The 27,358-nt window shown below is 42.5% G+C and overlaps 1 protein-coding gene across 6 annotated transcripts in view; it reads right to left on the bottom strand.

Annotated features, from left to right (window-relative positions):
* Positions 1 to 25,826, bottom strand: part of LOC122070454 (uracil phosphoribosyltransferase-like) — a 37,367-nt gene extending 11,541 nt beyond the window's left edge. For 2 of the 6 annotated variants that reach the window (XM_042634607.1, XM_042634608.1), the window contains exons 1-8: positions 25,446 to 25,823; positions 25,244 to 25,342; positions 25,083 to 25,161; positions 24,718 to 24,776; positions 11,407 to 11,484; positions 11,089 to 11,170; positions 2,210 to 2,258; positions 709 to 770 (exon numbers count right to left, since the gene is read on the bottom strand). In XM_042634607.1, the coding sequence (XP_042490541.1) occupies positions 709 to 770; positions 2,210 to 2,258; positions 11,089 to 11,170; positions 11,407 to 11,484; positions 24,718 to 24,776; positions 25,083 to 25,161; positions 25,244 to 25,342; positions 25,446 to 25,694 (757 nt within the window). In that variant the 5' untranslated portion in view covers positions 25,695 to 25,823. Of the gene's footprint in view, positions 1 to 708; positions 771 to 2,209; positions 2,259 to 11,088; positions 11,171 to 11,406; positions 11,485 to 24,717; positions 24,777 to 25,082; positions 25,162 to 25,243; positions 25,386 to 25,445 lie in introns of all 6 variants that reach the window. The other 4 variants (XM_042634610.1, XM_042634606.1, XM_042634605.1 and 1 more) reach the window with 4 other exon arrangements.
* Between the last annotated feature and the right edge of the window lie 1,532 nt (positions 25,827 to 27,358).

The following is a 27,358-nucleotide window of genomic DNA, read 5'->3' as shown; positions in this document are numbered from 1 at the left end:
CAAAAGTAGAATCACTCGAGGTAAACAGAGGGTGGAAATAGAAGCTCTCGGTATTTTGGAAGGTTTAAACTATGGCCTCTCAATCAGGATGGAATATCATTGTGAAGTATGGTTTGTGACAAAGAAGTTACTTCAACTTATTCCCACCTGATCAGCATCCTATGGCCGTGACATTCCTTAACGGTTTTTTTTTTTTTTTTTTTTTTTTGGATATTTATGCAAAGTACAAGAATATTTCTTTTTGTTATATGGACTGGAAATCATTCAAGGCTACTCATTTCATCCGCAACCTTGCAGCTAATGCGATGTGTCAAATTAATTATGATCTTGCATGTGGTGTAAATAACTCTTATTCCTAGTAATGAAGGTTTCTTTTGCTAAAAAAATAAAATAAAATAAAACTAGGAACTGCCATGGTGCAGAAACTCTAAAAACCCTCACTGTTTATTAAAAATAAAAAAGCAGTATATAAATTGGTTGTAGTTATATCAATCACGATGAAGTATGACCACACTAATTGTCATTGAATAGCCTAATTAAGAAAAAAAATTTCCAATCCAGTGCAAACATAATGGCGCCTCTCTAATACATGAAAATCATACACCAGAAGAAAAAAAAGCCAAATTTGATAAGACAGCATTAAAGTTCCTATTAAACTTCCAAAGAAAAATTGATACTATCAAGATTAAGCTGCATTAACATCAGTACCTGTTGCCAGCATGGGATCTGCAATAAGTACACGAGATCCTTCTGGAATTTTTTCAGGTAACCTGCAAAATAGTTTAGAGCTATGAAGTCACTTGAGAACAAAAGCAGACAAGCAGAAATCCAAGGAATGAGCAGTTGATCCCTAAAGGTCTCAAGTCTCAACACATATAGGCTGGCTATTGCTATGACTAGAAAGGAAATAACAGAAATAGAAATCCCCTTACAAGTAAGATATTGGGATTTGCACAGCAAGAAACTGAGATCCTAGGCTATTAACTGAAATTTTTTAGTGTCTGCTGTGTTCCTTGTTTTCTTCATAAAGACCATCTTAAGGAGTCACAAACTTTGTTATTCACCTGCTGTTTAAGGTGCTGTCAGACCTCTTTGGGAGTTTACATGGGTTACAAACTTTGTTATTCACCTGCTGATTAAGGTGTTCCGTCATTTACTGTTGCCGGAAATTGGGGTATAAAGTACAGTTGTTAGCATCGAAAGATCCTACTGTTTAATTAGTACCTAGTTGTCTAAGTTGGGAAGTGGTTCTACATTAGTTCCTGGGCGGTAGTAGTCCAACAATAGTGGATCAAACTCCTTGGTGTTTAAACTGTTGGACCTCAGATTTTGGGGTTTTTTTGCTACCCCTAGAACGATCCGAATCCTGGAATATTGGTCCTCAAACATCCCCTTCTGAGAGAATCATATCTGCAACTGGAACCAAACCTGTACCTACCGCCAGGTTCAGTTTCAGTCATTAAAGACCAAATATCTGATTGTTATTTTGGGTGCTTGTTGGATGATTTATCCAACAGTCCTAAGGAAGTAAGGATTGGGAATCTCTTCCTAAAATCTCATTTCAATTAGACTCTTACTGAAGAAGATATCTCACCTGAACTGATACTAGTCATCGCTGTCTATCGCTTCCTAAAGTAGGGAAGAAGAAGATATCTTCTTATTTGTTAATAAAGGCCCATCTTGTTAATTTACAAAATACTCCTTCAAATTATGATTCCTTCATATTTTGTCCCCCACTCTTAATATGTTATTCTAGATTAGCCCCTTTTTTCAACTTTAATTACATTTCCACCCCAAGGTCTGTTTGCCTCCAAAGGGGTCCCATACTTCAGAATAAACAGTTACCACCGCCCCTTCGTAATTGGTTTTTTCAGCTTCGCTGGGCCCATAGCGAACCCAAACAGGGTTTTCAAACCCCAGGATCACATCATAGAGACTCAGAGTGGGGGCCTGAAAGTTCTTGGGTGATTTTGAACTCTTCATTGACAAATGAGGTGTGGACTCTCAACCAGAAATACAAGCAAATACAAAATTGATTCCTAATAGAAACAAAACAAAAAAGAATTCAAAAGGTATAGGAACTTAAAGTAAAGCCTGAAAGATCTTAGGTGGGGTTTGGTTGCATGGAGAACTCAATTGATCAGTTCAAATATATACACTAACAATCACAGGAGATGATGAAATCAGAGAAGCAAGGAGAGACACTTACTTGTTCAAATATATACTTGGCAGAAGTGTCATCTCATCTCTGCTTATTCCTAAATTTGCAAAAGAAATGAATATAACATCCACAATTACAGTAACAAAAAAATAAGACCCTTGAAGATACTCACTACAGAAAGGAAAAGAAGTCATGTACAAAATAAGGTTTACATTCCACAAGAGAGAGAGATTTTATGTTAGTAACAGTGTATCAACAACTACTCAGCTTTATCCCAACTAAATGGGGTCCGCTACATGGATCCTTCCCCTCCAATCAGCTTTGTTCAAGGTCCATACTTGATACAAAGCCTACGCTATGCATGTCTTTCCCCACCACTTCTCTTGGAGTCATTTTAGGCCTGCCTCAGGCACTTTTACTTCAATCTGAATCAAGTCACTCTTTCATACTGAAGCATCCAAAAGCCTCTGTTGAAAATGGCCATATCACCTCAAATGACTTTCTCATAGCTTATCATCTATCGGAGTTACTCGCAAATCAGCTCCACTAGGATCTTTCCTTACTTTATCTTTCTTAGTTTTGCCACTTATCAATCCAATATCCTCATCTCCGCTACATTGAGTTTATTTATATGATGCTTCTTAAATGCCCAACATTCCGCATTATAGATCACAACCAATCGTATGACTGTCCTATAAAATGTTCCTTTAAGTTTTAAAGGAATAAGAAGGAATAAGTCGATCACTTAACACTCTGGACTCACCTCTCCACTTCATCCATCCTATTTTAATTCTCTATGAAACATCATCCTCTATATCACCTTCTTTATTTATGATTGAGCCTAGATATCTAAAATAATCACTTTGTGACTAGTAACAGTGTATACAAATAACAACTACTCAGCCTTTTCCCAACTAAATGGGGTTGGACATGGGTCTAATCAAAGACAACAAAAGAAAAGTAAAAGCAAAAATAAAAGGAAAAGGAATACAATCAGTAAAATCCCACCTAGTTGGGACAAAACCTAAACTATGCATGTCTTTCTGCAACGTCTCCTATTGTAATTTTAGGCTTGCCCCTAGCTCTTTTAGTTCCTTCAATCTGAATCAGGTCCCTCCTCCTTACTAGTGCATCCCATGCCTCCATTCAACATGGTCATACCACATCAAACGACTTTCTTAGAGCTTATCATGAATCAGGGTAACTCCCAATCTAATCTAATATGTCATTCCTTACTTTATACTTTCTAATTTTGCCGCCCAAACATCTCAACATCCGCATCTTTGTTACACATAGTTTATCTATATGACACTTCTTAACAGCCCAGCATTCTGCCCTATACATCATAGTTGGTTAAACGATTGTCCTATAGAACTTTCCTTTAAGCCTTAAATGAATAAGTCAGTCACGCATCACTCTGGACGCACCTCTCCTTTGGAGCTTTAATATAGGCCTCTAATTGGCTCTTGTGTAGCAATGTGATGTATTTGAGCTGCATCACTAAATCAGACCTGCTGAATTTCTGTTAATTGACTTCACTATTCTGGTTCGTAGTTCCTAATTCTGAGATTATGGGAAATTAGTTGGTTTTAAAAACACTAATCTCTAGGTGGTTGGATATAGGACCGTTCGAATAGCTTGCCATGTAGCATTAGATATAAAAGGGGGGTACATTAACAATGAATATCCACCAAAATTTGATATCCATCATTATTTGCCACTTCAACAACCATGTATGGTCACGAGATAGAGGACTCCACCCATCTCATACTGGTCAAGTTTCAACACAAAATAAGGGGGAAAGTGCATTAAAAATGAGTTCAAAGTGATAAAAATTCTAGAAATGTCACCGGATTCCGTTATAGTGAAAGGTAGCTTTATAATTCTTATGAAACTGTAAATTTACATTTTAATCACTTCCATCCAATGATTGTTTTGGGCTGCAATATAAATAGTGAGTCTTGCAAGTTCCTTAAACACAAAGAGCCACCGACGCCATCCAAGTCTGCCACATGGCACATAAATGCAACCTTGTGTGAAACACTACGACTAGGTCGTTGCACTTATAATAACCCTATGTAAAAATTCATCAAAATCAACCATGAATGCAAATCCAACTCATGTAGAATATGGGGAAGTCCCAACAAGAGAACAGGAAAATACCTGAGACCGAAACTCAAAGTTACACGAGAAAAAGCCACGACCATAGTCTCCCACACACGACATAGTGTACCCAGATCTATTTCTATTCATTCTAAAAACTGAGTTCATTGGTTACAAGTATATTAATTGAAGAGACAAGACTCCTAACTGGAATGTAAAACCCAAATAACTCAAACCATCTCCTATTTCCTACATAACATATTCAAATCAAAACATGATAATATAAAAGAAAAGGACTACAAACTAAAACAACTACCAACCTTTATTAGATCGAAAACCCAAGTTGGCTCGATTCCACTAGGGTATCCAAAGCCGGTCATATTGGTCCAACCACTCTAGAGCCACTGCATCAACTCTCCTCCTATGAAAAGAACTCAACTCCGTCAAATTTGGATAAGAACCAAGGAGGCCATCTGAATCAACAAATTAGAAACTCCATTTTTTTTTTATTATCGTGCTTAAAAGAGTAGACATCCCACAATGATGTACCTTCTTATCAAACAGCCACAATCGACCAAGAAGAATGTGACACACCTTCAAAGGGAGGACGTCACATTATACTATATCTTCAAATCCACTAATAAGAATATGTAAACAAAAACCTATCATCCCCTGATGGTCTCCCACCATCTGCTACTTCTCCGGTCACATGCTCCCTGATCGCCGCCCCTCCGATGATGTCTCCGATAGTACCATAGGTCTCTGTTCTCGATGCCCCCCTGCCACCGCCTTGATAGGCGCCTGCCACGTCTCTGCTCCTATGACTCTCTGTTGCTTGTCTCTCTCGATGGCTGAAGGGATTTCATCTCCGTAGTCCAATTCATCACTGAGGTCTCTTCTCCATATCCTGGCTTCCTCCATTGGGCACTAGTCTGATCATGGAACTACCTGCCCCGCTCCCTTGCCATCTCATGCCTTGGAAGGCGTCATCCCCGATTCTCCTTCTGTCATGGACTCTTATTTGCTGAAGTTGGACACTGCTGCTGCTAACACCAATGCTGAGATCACTGATGGCCTCCTGCCAGCCCAACCAAGATGGACTGATGCCACCGTTGCCTCCGCTGAAGTTGGAACCATTACTGAAGACATTGCTGGCCTCCTGTCAGCCTTGTCTGGATTGAGTGATGCTAACTTGGCCACTAGGGCTCTTCACCCGAGTCCCCTGCTTGCTACTACCTACCCATGCACTGAAGGCCCCCCTCAACCTTCCCTGTCTGAATTGACTCCCTCAGTTCACCCCAGACTCTCTGTGGTTGTCCTTAAGAAGAAGATCAAGCCTGGCCTTGCCCGTTCCAAGGGCCAGGCCATCCCCAAAACCACCACCAACCCCTCCCCCTCCCCATCCCCCCTTAAAGGATATTCCCGCCACACCAACCATAAGACTGGGCCTTGTTCTTGCTCGATTGAGCCTCGGCAGCCCCCTCTCCCCAATTGCAAATGATTAATTAGACCATCTGGAATGTTAGACGTCTCAATTCCTTTGCCAAACATGTTGTCATTCACTCCTGCATTAAATCATCCAAATCAGTTGTTTGTTGCCTCCTTGAAACCTGTGTTCTTGAGACTAATGACCCCCGCATCATTGCTTCCATTGCCCCATCTTAGTCCTACGTCACCAACTACCCTCACTCCCTCAATGGGTGCATCTGGATTCTCTAGAATCCTCAACTTATCCACATCACCCATGTTGCCTCTTCTTCCCAAGTCATCCACTTCTCCTATTCTCCTCTTTCGAGCTCCCCCCTCTCCTTCTTCTCTATTGTCTATGCTCTTAATCGAGCACCTGACAGACTCCCTCTGTGGGCCGATCTCCGCTCCTCCTCCACCCTTTCCTCCATCCCTTGGGGTATTGGAGGAGATTTTAATGTGGTTCAGGCTTCTCATGAGAATTTGGGAGGCACACCTATTGACACCCTTTCCTCGGATGCCTTCAATGATTGTATTAAGGATATAGGGCTGGATGACCTTAGATGGTCTGGTGCTAATTTTACCTAGCACAATCGTCGTAGTGGGCCTGATAGTGTGGCTTGTAAGCTTAACCGCCGCCCTGTCAATGAAGCTTGGCTTTCCTCTTTTCCTTCCTCGCACGCATACTTTGATCTTCCTAACATCTTTGACCATTCCCCCATCTCTCTTTTTGTTCAGCCTCACATATCCTTTGGTCCCAAACCATTCAAACTCTCTTGACATGTGGACCCTTCATGATGATTTCCTCCCCTTAGTTCGAGATACCTAGGCCATCCCCACCCCTGTCTCCTCTTCTCCCCTCATTGCCTTTGCCAAAAAGCTCAAGAGGGTTAAAACGGTCCTCAAAGCCTGGAATTCTGCCACATTTGGTAACATCTCTGAGTAGGTCTCCCCTTGCCAAGCAAACCTTGACCTCATCCAATCCAGGCTCCAACAGGACCCTCTCAACCCTTCTTTGGCAGCTGATGAGAAATTGGTAGCTTCGGAACTCTCCTCCCATCTGGCCCAGGAAGAATCATTTCTTCGTCAGAAAGCTAGGATTAAGTGGCTCGAGCTTGGGGATTCCAACTCAGCTTACTTCCACCGCTCCCTCAAAAGTTGAACAAATGCTAACTTTATCCATAAGCTCATCTCCCGCTTTGGCCAGGAGCTTCTCTCCCCAAATGCCATCAAAGCAAAAGTTGTCACCTTCTTGAAGGAGATCTTCCACCCCCCTCCTATTTGGCCTCCCCTTCACTCCCCAACATCCTTAACAAATTTGTTCCTGATCATCTCCTTCCATCCCTTCATGTCATCCCCTCCGATGACGAGATCCTTTCTGCGGTCCTTCATCAAAAATCCAATAAAGCCCCATCCCTGATGGCTTTAGCATGGGCTTCTTCTCCTCTTGTTGGCACATCATCCGCGATTATCTCATCTGCGCCATCCGCAACTTCTTCCTCAACCCCTCTCAGATTTCTGGTATCAATCACTCTTTCCTCTGCCTCATTCCTAAAGAGGGAGCTCAAAGTATGACTGAATTCAGGCCTATCTCCCTTTGTAAAGTCCTCGACAAATTCATTGCTAAGATCCTTGCCAATCGTATTCAAAAGGTCATTGACTCCCTCATCAGTCCAAATCAGTCTGCCTTCATTGCTGGGAGAAGTATCTCTGATAATATCATCCTTTGCCATGAGATTGTAAGAGGCTTCAATCGTAAATCTCATTCCCCAATAGTCCTTCTCAAAATCGATATTCATAAGGCCTTTGACTCTATCCGTTGGGATTTCATTGCTAATGCCCTTCTTCAAATGTCCTTTCCCCCCTCCTTTGTCCATTGGATTCTCTCGTGCATCTCCACCCCCTGATTCTCTATTCTCCTCAATGGCAGTCCTACAGGCTACTTCTCATCAACGGTTGGCATTAGACAGGTCTGCCCCCTCTCCCCCTTCCTCTTCTGTCTGGCCGTTCTCTCCCACTCAATCCAATCCTCCACTGATCTCCACCCCATCTCTCCCATCCCCAAATGTAAAGGCCTCAGGCTAACCCACCTCGCCTTTGCGGATGATCTCATGATCTTCTCTAAGGCCTATCCGACTTCCATCTCTAACATCATGGCATCTCTCCATCTTTTTGAGTCCCTTTCGGGTATGAAAATCAATCTCCTCAAGTCCAACCTCTTTCTTTTGGGTATTTCCAAGGTCCGCCAATCCCAGCTCCTTGCCATCAATGGTTTCTCTCTCGGAACCATCCCTGTTAAATATCTCGGGCCTCCCCTTCTTTCCACTTGGCTCTCCCCCCATCATTGCTCTCCTATTCTGGACTCCCTAAGGAAAAGACTTCAGCCCTGGAAAGGTAAACTCTTCTCTCATGCTGGCCGCCTCATCCTTATCCAATATGTCCTCCAGTCCCTCTATCTCTACTGTTTCGGAATTTTTCGCATACCCGCTTCCACGGTTCCACCTCCAAAGCCATCGATTCTCTCCTCTATGCCTTCCTGTGGAAAGGCACCGATGCCACCAGATTCTTTCACCCTATGAGTTGGACTAAGGTTTGTCGGCCAAAGGCCGAAGGTGGCTTGGGCCTCCGTAATATCTCCAATGTCAATTATGCCGCTATCCTTAAGCTCATCTGGAAGATTGTCTCTAAGCAACGAAGCATTCGGGTCTCCTAGGTTTACTCAGTTCCCCTCAAATTTGATTCCCTGTGGACTGCCCCCTTCCCCCTGAAGCTTCATGGATCTGGCATTGCATCCTCAAGTTCAGACCCCTTGCCCTCCCTGCCATTTCCTATTCAATTGGCAATGGCTCCTCCACCTTGCTTTGGCTTGACCCTTAGCATCCTCCTGGCATCCTTCTCCCTCTAATCACTCCTAGAATCTTATCCTCCTTTGGCTCCTCCCGTTCTACCACCGTGGCTTCCATCCTCTCTCTCCATGGCTGGACCCCACCATTTCTCCCTCCCCCTGGCTGATCACTGGTCCTCTCTTCCTCCCATCCCTCCTGGCCATAGGGGATTGCCTGATTCGGTTAAGTGGATCCCCTCCCCCTCAAGCCGCTTCTCCTCTACCTCTGCCTGGAACTTTATCCATTCCAAAGGCCCCTTCATTCCTTGGCGCAATATTGTATAGTTTAAAGGGTACATTTCTCATCACAGCTTCACTGCCTAGCGAGCTCTCTCCTACTGCCTCCCAACACAGTCCTTTCTCAATTACCACCACATTCAGGTTCCTACTTCCTGCTGTATGTGCTAGAATGCTACTAAATATGTGGACCATCTGTTCTTCTCCTGCCCTTTCTTTGCTTCCACCTAGAAGAAGGTCCTCCGTTCTTGTTGGCCATCCACCCATCCCATCCTCCCCCTCCCCCGTGAATGGATCTAGGTTGACATAACCTATAGTGGCTCCTCCATTTGTGACACAGTCGGAAAGATAGCCTTTTGCGCCACCGTCAACCATCTTTGGATGGAACGGAACCTTCGTAGATGGACCCCCAATTCCCGCTCTTTCGAGGGGATTTGAAAAGCCATCTACTTTGACGTTTCTTCCAAACTTAGAACGCTTTGTCAACTCCCAGTTTTTGACACCCTAAGGAACAAGCTCATTATTGTATCTTAAGGCCTCTCTTGCACTCTCATCCCCCCTATTGTGGTTCCACATAGTTAGATTTTTTTAGAGGCTTCGGCCTTCCCCTTTTGGAGGGGTTTGTTCCCGTTTGGCCCTCCCCCCTCCTTCCCCTTTTATATTCTTTCTCGTCTTGGAAATAAATTATTTATTCATCCCAAAAAAAAAAAAAAATACCTATCAATAATCTTGAGATTAGTGATGTTCTCCCATCCAACTACCTCTATCAATCACCATGCCACATAATTGGTCATTGCACTTCATGCGGGTCTGGAAGATACAACTATCGTGCCAATCTTCATCCTTAGAGACCTTATGAGTGGTGAAAACAAGACATTAACAAGGTTGTCACCCATCATCATTGTCATTGCCATTGACTTCACCGGGCTCACGCTTTAACTCCAAATTAACTGTCTATCTGTCTCAAGATTCATTTGCTATTTTGGGACAAAAGGTACAAAAGAATCCTCATAAATGTAAACTACCAAATGGTTGGGACTAAGTACTAATATGTTTGTAGCTTGACCTGTAAAACACTGAATGGAAACCTTGGGAATCACAGGAGGTCTTCGGAACCATGCCGATGTGAAGTATATGACCGGTTAGGTAGTGAAGATGCAATAAATGAACCCCTAGCGTGTGACTTTCTGAATTACTTTACTTGTGGAGAAGATTGTTGTTAGCTAGAACTATTACCCCTAGAAAAAGTATCTATAAAAGTATTCTAAGTGTATGATTTCTTCGGACTTTCTTCTACTTGACATTCCACCAGTACAGCATTTTCCATTGTAGACAGTCAATCGAATGCTAGAGTAGCACTGATCAGAGGGTGCAATCCCTTGAGGAACTGTGCCAGCAATACCTCCTCATCCCACTCAAAAGTAGCAAAACAGTAAAATGTGGCCACATACTCCTACATTATCATTCTTTTTTGTTTCAATTGCCCAAACTTGAGCTGCATGTGCTACTTGTAGTCAGGTAGGCAGTCAACTAGATGCTAGTGCAGCACTGATCTGAGGGTGCAATCCATTGCAGAACTCTGCCACCAGTACTGCTTCATCGCACTCAAAATCAGATCGAGTGGCTAAGTCGTGCGAAGTTGAGGTTATACGCAGCTTGTGGTAAATAGGTCTCCGGTTCATGGCTTCACTCATCTCAGCCTAAGTAGTGACTATCTAGATGCTTCAAATCCGATTTCGTGCTGTGCCCTTCAACTTAGCTTCTGCAAAAAGAATCTTTTTGGCCTCAGTTAACCCATACCATCTGAAAAATATCTCAAAACTGTGAACCCAATCAAGATAATGCTCTGGGAAGTTATCCCCATAAAAATTGAGTTCAGCTTCACTCCTCTTTCAGCTCCATAAAGAGGATCATCATATCGACCAACTCCATATGGCGGTGGCGGTGGCGGTGGCAGTGGCGGTGGCGGTGGTGGTGGCGGTGGCGGTGGGTCAAATATGAATCTAGAGTGGGATTTTGGTTTAAAACTGGATGCTTGGAACTGAGTCAAAACTGCATGGATGTGCAACCCATGTCAGACCCATTTTATGCCCGCTATCATAAGGACTCCATAAGGGAAGTCTTAAAAATATCCTTCCTAACATTAAGCAAATCATGCAATACCTAGGGCCTAACAAAGATTTAAGGAGAAAAACCCCACTTATGTTTCATTAGGACTACATTAACTTATCCTTACCCAGATGATACGTTTTTGTTGCTGGCAAGATTGATGATGCATGCTCAACAAGAGCAAGCCCAGCTCTCAAGATGGGGACAACCTGCTAGACTAAAAGAATCCTGTGTTAGATGATGGTTCAATAGAAGTCCTCTAAATTGCCAAACTAACACAAAGCAAACATAAATACTAAATAAATAACCCAATCTATACCAAAAAAAAATCTCATTAGACAATAACACACGTGCAGAATAAATTCAGGACAGAAAACCAGTACAGTAGCATGGCTTGTCACACAAACAACACGAAAACTAATGCTTATAAATTTTAAACACTAACCAGCACAGGTTCCCTTGGATCAATAAATTCGACAGAAGCAACACCCATCGGTGATTGAATTTCGCCAGTGACAGTAGGCTGTAAGCAATCACACAAAAATGTAGGCAGGACTTTGAGTAAATACCGGTAACTGACGTGAAATGAGAAACACAACCACACGCTAAGCAATACATAATTTCAAGTTTGGATTTGTTTCCACCATAGGTTTTTCATATTTTCCAAGTTCCCAAAATAGCACAACGTGAACTTTTAAGAACCAATAAGTGATACTATTAGAGGTAACGCAATTAGGGAAATGACAACATGTTAGGAGAATAAATTTCAGAAATAGAAGTGGAGTACTGAGACAGTTCCATTTTATGAAAATAACAAGCAGAACATGCTGGATTCAGATATTACCGAAAGGGACATATTATATCTTTCTCCAAATTAAAAACGTTGAAAATTTTCACAGGAAGATAATAAGTATATCATTTTCAGGTAAAGCGGTTCCAGAAAACTATTGACTTAATGCAGCAGTCTGATCAGGCACAGGAGGGACATGACACAGGCATGTCAGGAGAACTGCATTTAACTGATGCACTGAACAGGGGCAGAGGCCTATGCTGAAGTGTCAGACCAAGATTGGAAGGCAGATAGTGATCTTTGATTATTGCTGCTCCACTTTCCCCCAGTTGGTAATCAACACTATCAAAGAAAAAACAATACTAAAATCTCCATTCTATAGACTTGGCATCATCTATTTTGAAGCAACATGCTTATATAAGCAGTGAGAATCAATATTGTTGAGAAATCTTAGTTGGCAGCCCTATCTATGATGAGATATGAATCTGTACATTTGATTTAAGGCATAATTCCTACCAACTTCATCAGGAGATGAAGTTTAAAGCCAAAAGTATGTGTAAAAACGAATTGTGTATAGATACATCTAGTATGAAATGAATAAATTTGCCACATCAAAATCCCCAGAGCATATGTAAGGCAGTAAATAAAACATTGAGCAGTAAAGTACATGATAGACAGAAATTCTGGGATCTTCCTAACCAGTCAACCACCAGGCTGCTTCCAAGGCAGTAACTTCTGTATATATATATATATATTTTTTTCTTTTTTTGGGATGAAAAAATATATATAAAGCCAAGAAAGAAGAAGAATATACAAGGGAATGGAGGGGGGGCACAGGCTGAAAAGCCAACCATGGGAACAATCAAAAAAGGGGGATAACAGCTAGGGGATACAAACTCTCAAGAGGGGGGGGGATAAGATAGAAGAGGGGAGGCCCCAGGAAGCTTGTTCCTTGGGGAGTCAGTGACCGATCAGTGGGGGAGAGCAGCAAGTTTGATGCTGACGTCGAAGTAGATGGCATTCTAAATCTTGTCAAAGGGGCAGAAGTTGGACATCCATCTACGAAGGTTCCTCTCCATCCAAAGGTGGTTGATGGTGGCACAAAAAGCAAGGTTACCAGTAATATCACAAATGGTGGGTCCATGAAAAGTCATATACACCCAGAGTCATTCCCTACTGAGAGGAAGGACTCTTTACAAGAGGGCCAACAGCGAGAAAGGAATTTCTTCCAAATGGTGGAGGAAAAGAGAAAGGAGAAAAAAAGATGATCAGCATCCTCAGTTCCTCTCTAGCAAAGGCAACAAGCAGGAGAAACCTGGATACGACGATAAATCTGAGGAAAGACTGCATAGCGAGGCAGTTGGTGAGAGCCCGCCAAAAGCTATGATAGGGGATGTGGCCTTTGAATCAGAGGACTTTGCGCCAAAGAGCAGGAGGGGCTTTTGGTCTCACATAGTTCCAGACAGAGGAGAAGTTGAACATCTTGGAGGGAGAAGGATTCCGAAGGATGGAGGCCTCCCTTCCTCTGTGACCAGGGGGAGAGAGGTCCAGATGCTAGCCAAGGTAGGGGTGGGGAGGGGGAGGCCATCCATCATTAAGGACGGGTGAGACAATAGCCAGCCGGTCCAGCCTCAAGGAGTAGACAGTCCTAGGACTGATAAAGTGGAGGAGAACTCCGGATGAGTGCCAAGGGTCAAGCTAGAGGGAGGTAGAGGCACCATTCCCAATGGAGTAAGTGATAGCTTCCAACGCTAAGGGTCTTAAACTGAGGATGCCACCAGACCCAAGAGGATTCCAGATCCGGAGTGGCGGTCCAAATGGAGTTCAGCTTAAGGAGGTGGGAGTAAACCCAGGAGAACCAAATGCTGTTTTGTTTGGAAGCGATCCTCCAGATCAGCTTGAAGATGCTTGCCGAGTTCATGTCTATGATGCGCCTGAGGCCAAGGCCTCCTTCAACTTTTGGGAGGCATACAAAATTCCAATTGGAGGGGCGAAGGAACTAGGTAGAATCACTTCCTTTTCAAAGAAAGGAGCAAATGAGGGACTCGACAGCTTTGATGGTGGAGGGAGGGAGAACAAAGATTCTAGACTAATAGAGGTACACCGAATGAGTCACGGATCTGGAGAGCTCAAGGCACCTCAAATAGGAGAAGTTTACTTTTCTAAAGCTGAAGTCTCTTCCGCAGAAGATTGAGGATGGAGGTGCAGTGATGGGCAAAGAGCCTGGTAGGAATGAGAGGAAGGCAAAGAGCCAAGGGAAAAGCCGGTGATATCAAGGAGGCAGGCTTTCAAAGAATCGAAGATCTCAGAGGTGAAGATACGGGATTTGAGGAGATTAATACGGAGACCAGAAAGGCTCTCAAAGAGGCGAAGGGATGACATGAAGAAGGATATGGAGAGGAGGTTAGCTTTCGAAAAAATCATAAGGTCGTCTGCAAAAGCGAGGTGGGTGAGGGAGAGAGATTTGCATTTGGGATGGGGGAGATGAGATGGAGGTCGGTGGAGGATTGGATGGATCTAGAGAGGACTCGAGGCCAAGGGAGAAGAGGAAGGGGGATAGCGGCCAGCCTTGGCGGATTCCTACCGAGGAAGAGAAATAGCTAGCCATACTGCCATTGACAAGAATAGAGAACCGGGGGGTGGAAATGTAGGCAAGAATCCATTTAACAAAGTTAGGGGGGAAGGACATTTGGAGAAGGATATTGGATAGGAAATCTCAACGAATGGAATCAAAAACCTTATGAAAGTCAATTTTGAGGAGGGCCGCCGAACCATAAGATTTGTGGTCAGAGCCACAGACAATTTCATGACACAGGATAATGTTATTGGCAATGCTCCTTCCAGAAATAAAGGCAGACTGATTTTGGCTGACCAGGGTGTCAATGACCTTCTGGATGCAGAGAGAGAGAATATTGGCAATGAATTTGTAAACTAAGTTACAAAGGGAAATGGATCTGAAGTCTTGCATGGAAGAGGTCCCTTTAGATTTGGGGATGAGACAGAGGAAGGTATGGTTTACACCAGTGATTTGGCTAAGATCAAAGAAAAGCCCTTGATAACCCGGATGAGGTCTACCTTGATGATATCCCAGCAAAAGGTGAAAAACCCCATGCTGAAGCCATCAAGCCTAGGAGCTTTATTGGCCTTATGGGAGAGGACAACAAAGGTGATTTCCTCATCAAAAGGGATGGATTGTAGGGAGGGGAGGAGATGGTCAGGAGATGAATTTATTGATCATAGGGGGGATGGGATGGAGGGGAGGGGGGATTAAACAAATTAGAGGAGAAAGAAGAAGCCTCATATTTGATTTCCTTAGGATCGTGGAGGGAGGATCCATCTCTAGAGGTGAAAGATGGAATTGGCATTGATCTAACCTTTGATGGATCGGTGGAAGAAAGAAGAATTGGAGTCTCCGAGCTCCAACCATTTAATACGGGATTTCTGCCTGAGAAAGCTTTCTTGAGACAGGAGGAGGGAGAGCTCAAGGGAAAGAAACTTTTCCTCCTCAACTAGGGTCGGGTTGAGGAGATCAAGCTGAAGCCTAGCATGGATAGCTTCAAGCTTGGACTTACAAGAGGAAGTCTTGTCAAAGATGTTGCTAAAGCATCTGGAGTTCCAGAGCTTGAGGGCGGCCTTGACATTCCTAAGCTTCCTAGAGAAGGAAATGAGGGGGGAGGAGAAGGCATACAAGGGGATGTACCACACCTCATAGACGAGAGGAAGGAAATCATGATGAAGGGTCCACATGTCAAAGAATTTGAAGGGCTTGGGACCGAAGGAGGTGGAAGGGTAAACAAGGAGAGAGATGGGACAGAGATAAATTGGGAGGGTCGAAAGTGGCATGACAGGAGCGGAAAGAAACAAGTCAGGCTTTATTGACAAGGGCCCTATCAAGCTCAAGCAACTCGATTGATGCCACTTCTGCGGTTATGCCAAGTGAGCTTGGCACCGGACCAACGAAGGTCATTCATGCCAATGTCCTCCAGGCAATTGTTGAAGGCCTCAACAGAATGGAGGTCAATGGGGTTGCCCCCAACATTTTCGTGGCCGAATCTAACCATATTGAAGTCTCCAACAATCCCCCAGGGCATGGGATCAATAGACAAGGAGAGGAGAGATCATTCCACAAGGGGAGTCTCTCAAAGGCACGATTGAGGGCATAAACAAGGGTGAGGAAGCAGCAATTGGCCCCAGAATTGTCAGAGATAGAGAGATGGAAAGATTAGGAGGCAAGGAAAGTGAAGTGAAGGAGAGGGTTCCACAAAATCCTGATCCGGCCATTGGGGCAATTGGCATAGTTTGCAAGAAAGGACCAAAGCGGGGCTATGGAAGAGGCAATACGAGAAGCATTGGGCTCTAGGACTCTAGTTTCCAAGAGACAATAAAGAGAGGCATGGGAAGATCTCATAAGGGATCGGATAGTGGCATGTTTTGCCGAGGAGTTAAGGCATCGGACATTCCAAATAGACTAGGGGTCATTTGGAGTTAGAGGGAGATGGGGTCGGAAGCTTAGAAGAGCTAGAGGAGGATTGCCGTTGGCCAGCAGTAAAAGAGCCCTTCTTACAACGATGGTACTCTTTGATAGGGGAAGGCTGGGCAGGGCCAGACATCAGCGCCTTGGATGGGGCAGATGGCTTCGGGCTAAGCTTAGAGGCTGGAGATGGCCTCGGGGACTGGGGGGGGAAGCTTTGGTTTAGAGGGAGTAGAATGGGCTAAGTGGTGGCAGGTGACGGTGGTATAGGGGGTAGCTGAAGAGGAGGAAAGTTGGCCAAAGCTGACAGGGAGAGGCAGCTCATGGTTTACATTGTGGAGGGAGGGGGACTCTCTGTCGAGTCTCTAGAGACTTGGAGGGCCAGAATTTCCAAAGATGGTTCGGACAGGGGGAGGTGTTGCCACAGGAGCAAGAGAGGCTAGTAGGAGACCAGCCGTGGCAAGGAGGAGAGTCAGGTAGACTCTAGCAGTGAAGTTAGTGATGCAGATTCATAACTAAAATAGGCTTGTTTTATTAGAAATAAGCCTAGGGTTGTGTTCCATACATGTTTAGCCTTTGATCCCATATGTTTTGAGTGTAATAGGCCACTTTTATGGGCCTCAACTAGGGGTCAATTTAACTTGTATTTGTTTTCTTAAGAGTCAAGTTATTAGTTGAGTCAAGTCATTAGTAGTTAGGTTCTTTTTTCAGCTAGTTTCTAATTTCAGTTAGTTCCTCATTTCAGTTTTTAGTAAGTATTGTATTATGAAACTGAATTAAGGTTTCCTTTTAAGGAACCTTTTATTTTGTATTTCCCTACCCATCAACATTATAAATAAAGAAGAGAAGGCTCCTAAAGCTTGAACGATTTTGATAAATAAATTAATGGTTGTTGCTATTATCTTCTCCATGAAGAGTTGTCTTGTGTTTGATCAAGGCTGATGGATGTGGTGCTTGATCTAATTAAATCTCTGCGATGTGAAGCCTAAGAGGTTTTTCTTCTTCAAGCTATCTTCCTCTTCTTCTTCTTCTCTCAACCATCCAAGGAGTTACAGATCTTCTTCTACCTTGGCTATTAGTTGTTCTTTGATAAGTATCCTGCAGTTTGGGATTAGGTTGGCCTTGCCAATCCTAGTCCTAGATTAGTTAGCAGTAGCAGCACCAAGGTCTTCGTCTTCAGAGTCAAGAGGAACACATAGCCTAGGGGGCGACAGAAGCAGGAGCAAGAGAAACTCACAAAGCCGAGGTGGTGAGAGGGGCGACAGCAATTACTCGCACAACAGCAATCGTAGTAGCAACAACAAGATGATCGTCTTTAGAGGTGAGAGAATCAGGGAGCCCAAAGGGGGTGAAGCAACAGTGCAAAAGAAGCTCACGAAGCCAGGGTGGCGCGAGGGACAAATGAGAGGTCTTCAGCAGGTGTGAGAGGAGCTCGCAGGATAGCCGTGGAACCAACGTTAGCGACAAGGGTCGCTCGCAAGAGCCCGTCGGGTGAAGAAGAAAGGACATTCAAGTCAGATTTAGAGGAGGTGGGTAAATGGGCCAAAGGTTCAAGAGTTACTGGTTCACAAGAGTGGGTCAGGGAGGAGGGGTCAGGAAGATGGACCAAGGAGAAAGGTGGGCCAGGGTGGAGGAGTGGGCCGATAGAAAGGAGTTGGGATAGATGGGTTGGACCGAAGAGGGAAGTAGGTTGAGAAGGGGATTGTTAAAGATAGGGAGTTGGGCTAGAGATGTCGAATGGGCCGAACTAGCAAGAGATAAAAGAGGACGAGTGTCAGAGGAAAGGTTAAGCGTGATAAAAGCAGAGAAGGGAGGGGTAAAGGAGCAAATGGGGTTATCGGTGGGGGTTCGATTTGGCAGAGGAATTAAGGGTTCATCAAACAGGGAGGTTGCATCGAAGGCAGAGGAGTCCTCTCCAGAGCAGCTGTTCGACAGGGGGTCGGAGTCTTGAGGCAAAGATGGGTGACTACCGGAGTTAGAAGAACCAAATGACAAGGGAGAAGCATCAATGTCAAAGGCATTGGCTCCCAGAGAGTTGAGAATGGAAAATCGGTTAGGACTTGTGGTCTGAGGATAAAGGAACCACAGGATCAAGTTTTCTGACAGTAGTGGAAGCCGTCTCAGGATCAGGGGTGCTTGGGAGAGGCATGTGGCTATGGCTACATCGACAACAGAGTCTTTGTTTTTTTTCTGGCAACCAGAACTCACAAGGACAGGGGCTTCCAGGGTGGTTTCATCAGCAGGGGAGCTAATGAGCTAGCATAATGTAAGATTAGGTCACAAGTGATCCAATCCCCAGCAGGATCTTTACTAAATTCAATAAAAATCAAATTCAGTGACCGATAGAATGAATAAAACAGAAATAAGAGACTGAAGGGAAGAATAGGGATAGGGGAATAGGTTGGGTCGAGTATCTCACTCTTCCCTAGGGCATCTCATCCATATTTTAAGCCCATTACAAGAAAACCCATAGGATCAAAGGCCCAATATATACATAACCCAACTTAAGGCTTATTTGTAATTAAATAAGCCCATTAAGTGACTTATCTGCATCAATTCACCTTCTCTTAGAAAAAATTCATCCTCGAATTTTGTAGAGTGTGAGGGTGATTATAGCATGGTGCACGTCCCTCTTCAAGCCATAGAAAAATTCAGGTAGCTCTTTGATAAAAAGGATGTAGTCTAGAATGTGAGGAGCTCAATCTTCAAGATACTTTAATGGGATGACGAACTCCACATGCTTAGCTTTAACAACATCAAATGTATACATGGGATCATCCACATGAACGCCTTCAACCACTGTGTTCTTAACCTCCACAATTTCAATCTCAAGCTCCTCAGGATCTTCCTCTTGGCTGTTCACAATCATCACAGTTGTTGTAGTGTCAAGTTCCTCAATCTCAACCTCATTGTCCATTGTGACAACCTTGTTGCTTTCGAATTCTTCTAGATGAGTCTCGTTGATGGGAACATCAATGACTAGCTCTTCCTTGACAGCAGGAATTGCTGAAATTTCTTCAACACTAACCCTAACTTTTGAATTTAGTTCCTTGGTTGGCGGTGTCCTCTCATATTGCCCCTTCTCAATTTTTTGCAACATAGTGGCCACGTGGTCTAACAATTCCATCATGCTCTTGTCACTTGTGGGAGGCTTTTGGGGTCTAATTGGAGGGAACTCTGGTGGAGGGAAGTACATACTTCATTCATGCTTAGATAGGTACATGCCTGCCAACTTGTACTCCATCTCCTCCCAAGTTCTAGACTCACAAATAGTGTAGAGGTTTTCCAATTACAGAGCCAACAATACTGAGGCCCTTGTCACCCCAATAGTGTAGAGGCAAGTTATCCAAATGGGGGCAGATTTGAAGTTGACTTTGATTAGGTTTTTGAAAGGGCCGCATTTCCTGAGAAAGACTGACTTGTTTCCAACACACTAAGGACCTTCTTCAAGGGCACAAAGCATATCAGATTCTTGGGAGAAGTTAAAAAGAAAGATACCATTGTTGAGTATGTAGGTCTGCATATGACCAAGGAGCAGCCACTGCTTTGAGAGAGAAGCTTGAACAATGCTGAATGGGGGCATGCTACCTATGAAATGGCTAACAATGCAAAGCTTCCATTTATCAATGTCTAGTTCAAGGAGACCGGAGGGACAAATGCCAACTTTCCTGTCATCGATGATGGAAGGAGGCACAAACACCAAAGGGAGGCAAACTCTAGAGGGGGAGGGAGAGGGACGGGCAATGGAGGCCCAAGGTTTAGTCAAGGAGGAGGGAACAACCTGGGGAGAGGGAGGGGAGGAGGTGATGGGAAGGGCCGAAGGCAGAACTGAGGAGGGAATGGTGTCATCATTAACAGGAGGAGCTGGGGAGAGAGGGAGGAGTGAGGGGTCAGAAGGGCTAGGGGCCAGCGGCGGGGACCACCGGGGGAGAAGAGGGCATGGTGGTTCAGGTCATGGGGAGGGAGCCGATTACAAGGTGACCCAGTACAAGAATTAATCAGTATAAAAATATGAATGAGATGTTACCCCGTCCCATTTCCTGAGAAAGACTGACTTGTTTCCAACACACTAGGGACCTTCTTCAAAGGCATGAAGCATATCAGATTCTTGGGAGAAGTTAAAAAGAAAGATACCATTATTGAGCATGTAGGTCTACATATGACCAAGGAGCAGCCACTGCTTTGAGAGAGAAGCTTGAACAATGCTGAATGGGGGCATGCTACCCATGAAATGGCCAACAATGCAAAGCTTCCATTTATCAATATCTGGTTCAAGGAGACCAGAGGGACAAATGCCAACTTTCCTATCATCGATGATGGAAGGAAGCACAAACACCAAAGGGAGGCAAACTCTAGAGGGGGAGGGAGAGGGATGGGCAATGGAGGCCCAATGTTTAGTTTAGGAGGAGGGAACAACCTGGGGAGAGGGAGGGGAGGAGGTGAGGGGAAGGGCCGAAGGCAGAACTGAGGAGGGAATGGTGTCATTGTTAACAGGAGGAGCTGGGGAGAGAGGGAGGAGTGAGGGTTCAGGGGGGCTAGGGGGCCAGCGGTAAGGACCACCGGGGGAGAGGAGGGCATGGTGGTTCAGGTCATGGGGAGGGAGCCGATTACAAGGTGACCCAGTACAAGTATTAATCAGTATAAAAATATGAATGAGATGTTACCCCGCAATTATGGTGGGGTTAAAAAGTTTCCCCCTACTTACATGAATTGGAAAATTTTCCTTCCAACTAGGATTAGAAAACCTTGCCATGGCTCAAGGTAGACCTAGCCAACAACCTAGAAACTAAGCCAGTTATGTGTTAATATAGATGGCTTGCAGAAGTTTGTGTTCACTGATTCTACATTTGAATAATAATAGAGCCATGCCGTGGTAAAATGAATCCATTAGCTTCCATAGAAATTGCAATATGAAGTTAGAACATTCTTTTCCTAAGAGATGAATACCCTATTATTTTGCATTATAATCTTTACACATGTGATACCCATAGCATTCATTCTCTAGATAGAAGCTATATCCTCTATAAACATGCAAATCTTAATGTTAAATTAAAGGGGGGAAAAAAACTCGTATACACACAAGACTGAACCACACAAGAATATTTTATACGAATATAAAAATTAAATATACAAAAATAGGGTAAAGCATTGTCAAAGATAAAGCTTACAACAGATACTATGGTGACTGAAGTTCAACTCCACAAGCTGATCTAGAACCCAGGCCTATTTGGGTTTGCTATGGACCCACCCAGATGCACAATAGCCAAAAGAAGGAAGACAATGGCAATCTCGTAAATAATTCCAAATCTACAAGGGGATGACATTATTGAAAATAAGGGTTTAAAGGAAGATGTATCATTGGGGCAACAAGAGAGTTATGGAGGGGATAATTTAGGAACTAAAAACAAAATAGGGGTAAGAAGTAATATAGGGGAGAGTAAGGGGTAATAAGGAAAGTGGAGCCAAATAATGGAGGCAGGAGGGGAAGATTCCATCTTCAACCTCCAGCTAAAGCAAGAGGCGGAAAACAGCCATGCTCCGAAAGGAAGATCTCACTGCTGAAAGCAACATTGGACTTGAGATTTCAGGCAAAGATTCTTCACTGCTAGACCACTTGAAGCCTAGCAATGGACACACAAACCCTCAATGGAAGCAAGGCTACTCAACCAACTGACACAGTACCTGGCAGTAGGAAGTGAACCGGGTCCATACTTTCTTTTAGTTATTAAAACCCTGACAGATCTTTAGACACATGTTCAGCATTTTAAACCTCCCTCATTGATCCCACCGTTGGAAATTGCAACCATGGTTCGCGAACTCGAGGGAAATATGCGAAATTTGTTTCGCAGGTATCGACCCAGGTCGAAACGAAACCTTAGGGGATTTTAAAAAATCACCTGTTTTGACAGGTTTCGACCAGGTTTCCCATGTTTCGGTCAAAACATGAAAAATTTCGACCTTCTCTTCTGCATTTTTTCTCCCAAGTGTGGGAAACTTGGGGAAACAGTGGAGATTTTCATTTTTTTGTACTCATTTATGCTAAATACTATATTCATAAATAAGGAAACACCCCCTATTTGAATCCAATAAAAATAGTTTAAAAATCAAATTCCTACAGGATAAAAGTCAACCCCCCCCCCGGTCCAAGAACAAAAATTGGATTTTGGTTATAAGGGCGATTTTCAACTTTTAAATGCTAGGATTTTTCTCAATTATGAAAATTTTATAAATCCTATAATGTTAAAACATTGCTAAAAATCAAAAGTCCGGTAAAATAATCTTTTGTTTTGATATCCCTAAAATTATTTTCATCCAGGTGATTTTAACAGCATTCACTCACTTTAAAATAAGTTTGACCGAAGCATAACTATGTCATTACAACTCAGATTTAAGTAATCTTAGACTTATTAGAAAGCTGGTTTTATATTATACCTAATACAAAAAGTCTCATGTAAAAATAAAAATCATTTGACCAGTCAAACTTATTATAGAACAAGAGCATTTCTCTAAAAATTGATTCTTTATAACTTAATGTCACTTAATGTTGTTTTTTTATGATTTGATGTGGCTAAATGTTGATTTTAATGACTTGATGTGGCTTAATGTTGATTTTTTATGATATAAGTTATATATAGCTTACTAAATAATGTTATAAAAGATAACATGCGTGCCTTGAGGGTAGTGAGTCACTACTTGGATGGAATCGCCTAGACACTCTACTTGGAATTGAGTCACTACTTTTGAGTGTTGAGTAATTGAGTCACTACTGTTCAGTGTTGATAGATAACTGTTGATGATGTAATATTTTTATCTATTTTGGATCATTTGGATTATGTCTTATGTTTTGATGTAGATTGTAAACTATATATAGTCATTATGTAGTAAAGTTTCAAAATATAAGCCAACAAGGCAATATAATGATTATCGAACCTTTGGTTCATCACACAAGTAAGACTTTGTATTTTTTTATGAAACTAATGATGTGAATGTGTTAGAAATGTTTAAAATAGGTTGTACACAAAAAATCAAACAAAAAAAAAAAAAAACACTATTTGGGGGTCAAAACTTAAGTTTCCACCATACCGAGAAAATTTCCCCGGTATCCTCAAAATTTCCCAGGTTTCAACCAAAATTTCGGTCTCCTCAGATGTCGAAACCCAATACAGTGAACCTTGATTGCAACTATTCCCCAAACCAGAATAGAGCAGGGAACATGATGGCAGTATAGCAAGAGAAAGAAAGGGAAGATAACAGCAATAGAAGAATAAGGCCACGGACCTCACATCACACTCACAACCATGTGACACTCTCCAATTCTATTCCATTATCAAGTCTGTATCTTCTATCGTAAGTTACAAGCCATTATATTAAAACTCCAAACAAGGACACTAAGAAAATCAAATTAATTCAACTAAGGAAACTACAAACTCCCTAAGTAGCTATCTCCTACCAAATAAAATAAATAAAGATTAAATATCATCCTAATAAAGAAAATAAATATCTAATTTATCCTACTAGCCCAAAGACCCAAATTGGACCCGCTTTATCTTCATCTAGACTCCCAAATGGGTTCGGGCCGATCCATGGAAGCACAATTGCATCACAGGGCCTTAAAAGTAATTGCCATATGTATTGTCAAGGAAATTTTGGTACCATTCTATTTGATTCTCTTGAGGGTCAATCTAGAAGGCATATCTACAATAAGCATGCAACCTTTGTGGTGTACGGTCCCTAAATGTCAATATAACAAGAGATATGCATTAGAACATGCAAAGTTTATGGGACAAGTGGACCGGAAAACCTATGTATCTTCAGTCCTTCGTTGACTTAAATGGAAGCATAGTTTTCAAGGGCTCAAGTTGTTTTTTTCCTCCTCCCCCCCCCCCCCCAATCCTTTGGGATTCCTTTAGGGGGTGTTATTGTTGAAAATGTATACCATACAATGTCAAATTATAACTGCTATATCACGACTTTGTTAAAGTTAATATATACGCCACTGTTACATAGTTTGGATGGAGTTGCATGTGTATACTACACATTTTCTACAGTCTCTATCATGTAGTTATTTTGAAGTACTTAATGGTTGTAGTTATCTATTAGTTAGTGGAGTTATATGTAATGCGCTAGTCCGTGGGTAGAAGTTATCATAGTATATGAATAACTCCTTGTAACAAATTTAAAGTCTATAAAAGAGGCATATGAAGGAATGAAAAGGAGTCTTTGCAATCTCTAAGTATCTCTTAAGAGATGAGGTAGGCTTCCTCACCATAAGCCAAGATGTCAAGCTTCGTCCTTAAAGCCAACTTTTTCTATTTAATCTCTTGTGTTTTCTTATTTTCTCTTTTTTCTTTATTTTCTCTCCACCCATATCCATGTACGTATCAACTACCATGCACCTATCTTTTTCAATTCACGAGTTTTATGTTTGCCAACATAGTTAAGAGACTACAATAACTAAAAGATGCATTAGCATTCGAGGACCACAAACAACTGACCAGCCAATCCCTTGATGCTTCGTATATAAGAAGCCTTCCTAGCTCTGCCATGGCATTCCCTGCCCCAACCAAAAAAATAAAAACAGAAGGCATATTTAGAATTTGGGAGAAAAAGAAGGAATTATCAAAGAGGATCTCAAGACACTGATTTGCAAAGATTCTCATTACAAGTATTAACGTTTTACCATAACAATTGCATGCCGTATAAATGTAAGACCCTATCAGAACGTTACCAAGCCTCTGGAACTTTACACAAAATCAAGTCCTCGAATTTTCAGCCACCAAACCATCACGACGAAGTATAAACCATAAACAACTCAACAGACAAACATTTAATAATGGATAACAGCCGAATTTCTACTTACTAAAGATGGGACTAGGAGTTCGTTCGTCTCTGAGAACAGAAACCCAGTGCTTGATCAACGGATGGGGAGGAACAAGAACCTGCAAATCCGATTACACGATCATTAATACCCCAAACAACTGAAATTTGCTAAAAGAAAGACGATTATGAGAGTATTCTGACCAGCATTCTATCGTCGGCAATAGTGCGATTCACCTTCGCCTGTTGAGATTTCACAACAAAAAGGCGGCCTCGCATTCTGCTCGAACTCGAGCAAGAAATCTGAGCTAATGGAGAGCGGAGAATCAGAGAGAGTACCTAGCACCTGTGAATTCAATTCAATTTAAAGATTAAACAAATAGAGAGTTTGAATTACATATATTACCTTTTGGGGACATTTAGAGGGAGAGTGGAAGAGTATACCAAGCTTTTGGCGGGAGTGAATCACCGGGAAAAGATGTGAATCGGGAGGGGATTGGATAATTGGGTAAACGCGAACGCGGCTCGCCATGTGTCGGAAAATTATTTTTCCTTCTGGGAGACTCGGATTCTGTCCTGCCCCAACTCCTAACTCCCAACTGCTAAAGCCTAATAAGGCCAGCGAAACAGGAAGAATAAAATGAGGAGAAAGCATGGATTAGGATCCTCTCCAGAACGGTTTTTTTTTTTTTTCTCTCCTCACTGTTCCCTCTCTAACAACCCCCGGCTGGAGAGTATCCTGAACCAGATTATTTTTCTCCACCGCGCCGAAGGGTTCAGCAACCATCTTGGTTATTAAAGCGTCCTATTATATACGAATATTCTCTTTAATCCATCCGAAAACTGTAATCAAGGGATTTCCTTTCACCATGGCGTAGGCTTCATTTGATTTTTTGGGTGGAAAGTAGGCTTTATTTGGTTGCAAAGAGAATTAAAGGGAATGGAAAGATATTACAAAACTCTAAATCAATCTATATTTGATTATTAAAAATTCCACTTTACTAGTAAAGTGTATCGTTACTTTAAAATGATAAGAAATTTAAACAGTTTATAGTTTATACAATCACATGCGATAAAGATTACAAAAGTTCCCTTTTCAGTTTTGGAAATTTTTACTTCTCTTCCTTTTAATTTCCCTTGCAATTAAATATAGCCTTAAGAAAAACATAGTCCAATAAGAAAATTGCTAGTATGAGTGTACAACGGTAAGTAGGGGTGTCAATTTGTGGCCCGAGCCGGGTAAACCGACCGGGACCGACCGTTTAAAGACCGGCCCGGCCCGGACCGTTTATTAAACGTGTCGGGCTTGAGCCCAGCCCAGCCCAGCCCAGCCCATTTATAAATGGTCGGTCTTGGTTTTGCTACTTGAACCGTCGGGCGCCCGACCGAGACCGACCGAATAACGCCCGACCGAGACCGGCCTATTGTGCACCGACTTGGCCCGACCCTTTAATGATTGTAGAATACCTATTTTACCCCCCAAATTAAAGAATAAAAATTAAAAAGTAAAGACATGTTCACATTTTAAATAATGGTTATATTTTGTATAATTTATTGATTTATTGTCATTTTTTTGGGCTTGCATAAGTGGGCCGGAATATAATAGCACATTTTAAAGAGGGCCCGTTTAAAAACCGGTTAAAGCCCGTTTAACATTAAACATGTCCGTAGCCCGGTTAAGGCCCGACTAAAGCCCGATTAAGGTGGCCCGATTATAGCTCGAGACCGACCGACCGAATATAAAGTGTACCATGCCCTCAATAACTAAGCCCGATTAGTTAAATGGGCGGACACGGTGTAGCCTTTGAAAGTCTTCAAGCCCGATTAAGCCCGACCGAAACCGAACCGGCCCGACCGGTTGACACCCCTAACGGTAAGTAACATGATGCTCGATCGGGCCCAGCTACCTAATTGAGTTAAAGGAGGCTAGAGGTTACACGAACATGCAAGGCTCATTATCTCGGATGTATGAGACAAGCTACATTACCACCTAATTATACAAATACAAGCTATATTTTTTTTCTTCACCCAAAAAATATGATTTATTTTTTCTAATGAAAAATGCATTTGTTTTAATCAAATGGTGAATTGAAGAGTTGTAATCATTTTTTATTGATTTTGTTTATTACTTCAATTTTTTAAGTGCAGTAAAAAACGTTTTAAAATAAAGTGATTTACTATGATTCTATTTTCAAAAACAGTCATTGCTTTGCACCTTTTTTTATTATATATGTAAAATGAAAAGATTTTACATACAATGAAACAAAAATTGTATTATTACCAAAAGGGAAAAAAAAATAAGATTGTATTTTTTTTTTT

Source organism: Macadamia integrifolia, unplaced genomic scaffold, assembly GCF_013358625.1.
Source record: "Macadamia integrifolia cultivar HAES 741 unplaced genomic scaffold, SCU_Mint_v3 scaffold928, whole genome shotgun sequence".
Taxonomy (NCBI): Eukaryota; Viridiplantae; Streptophyta; class Magnoliopsida; order Proteales; family Proteaceae; genus Macadamia; species Macadamia integrifolia.
This window is presented reverse-complemented; position numbering and strand designations above follow the sequence as displayed.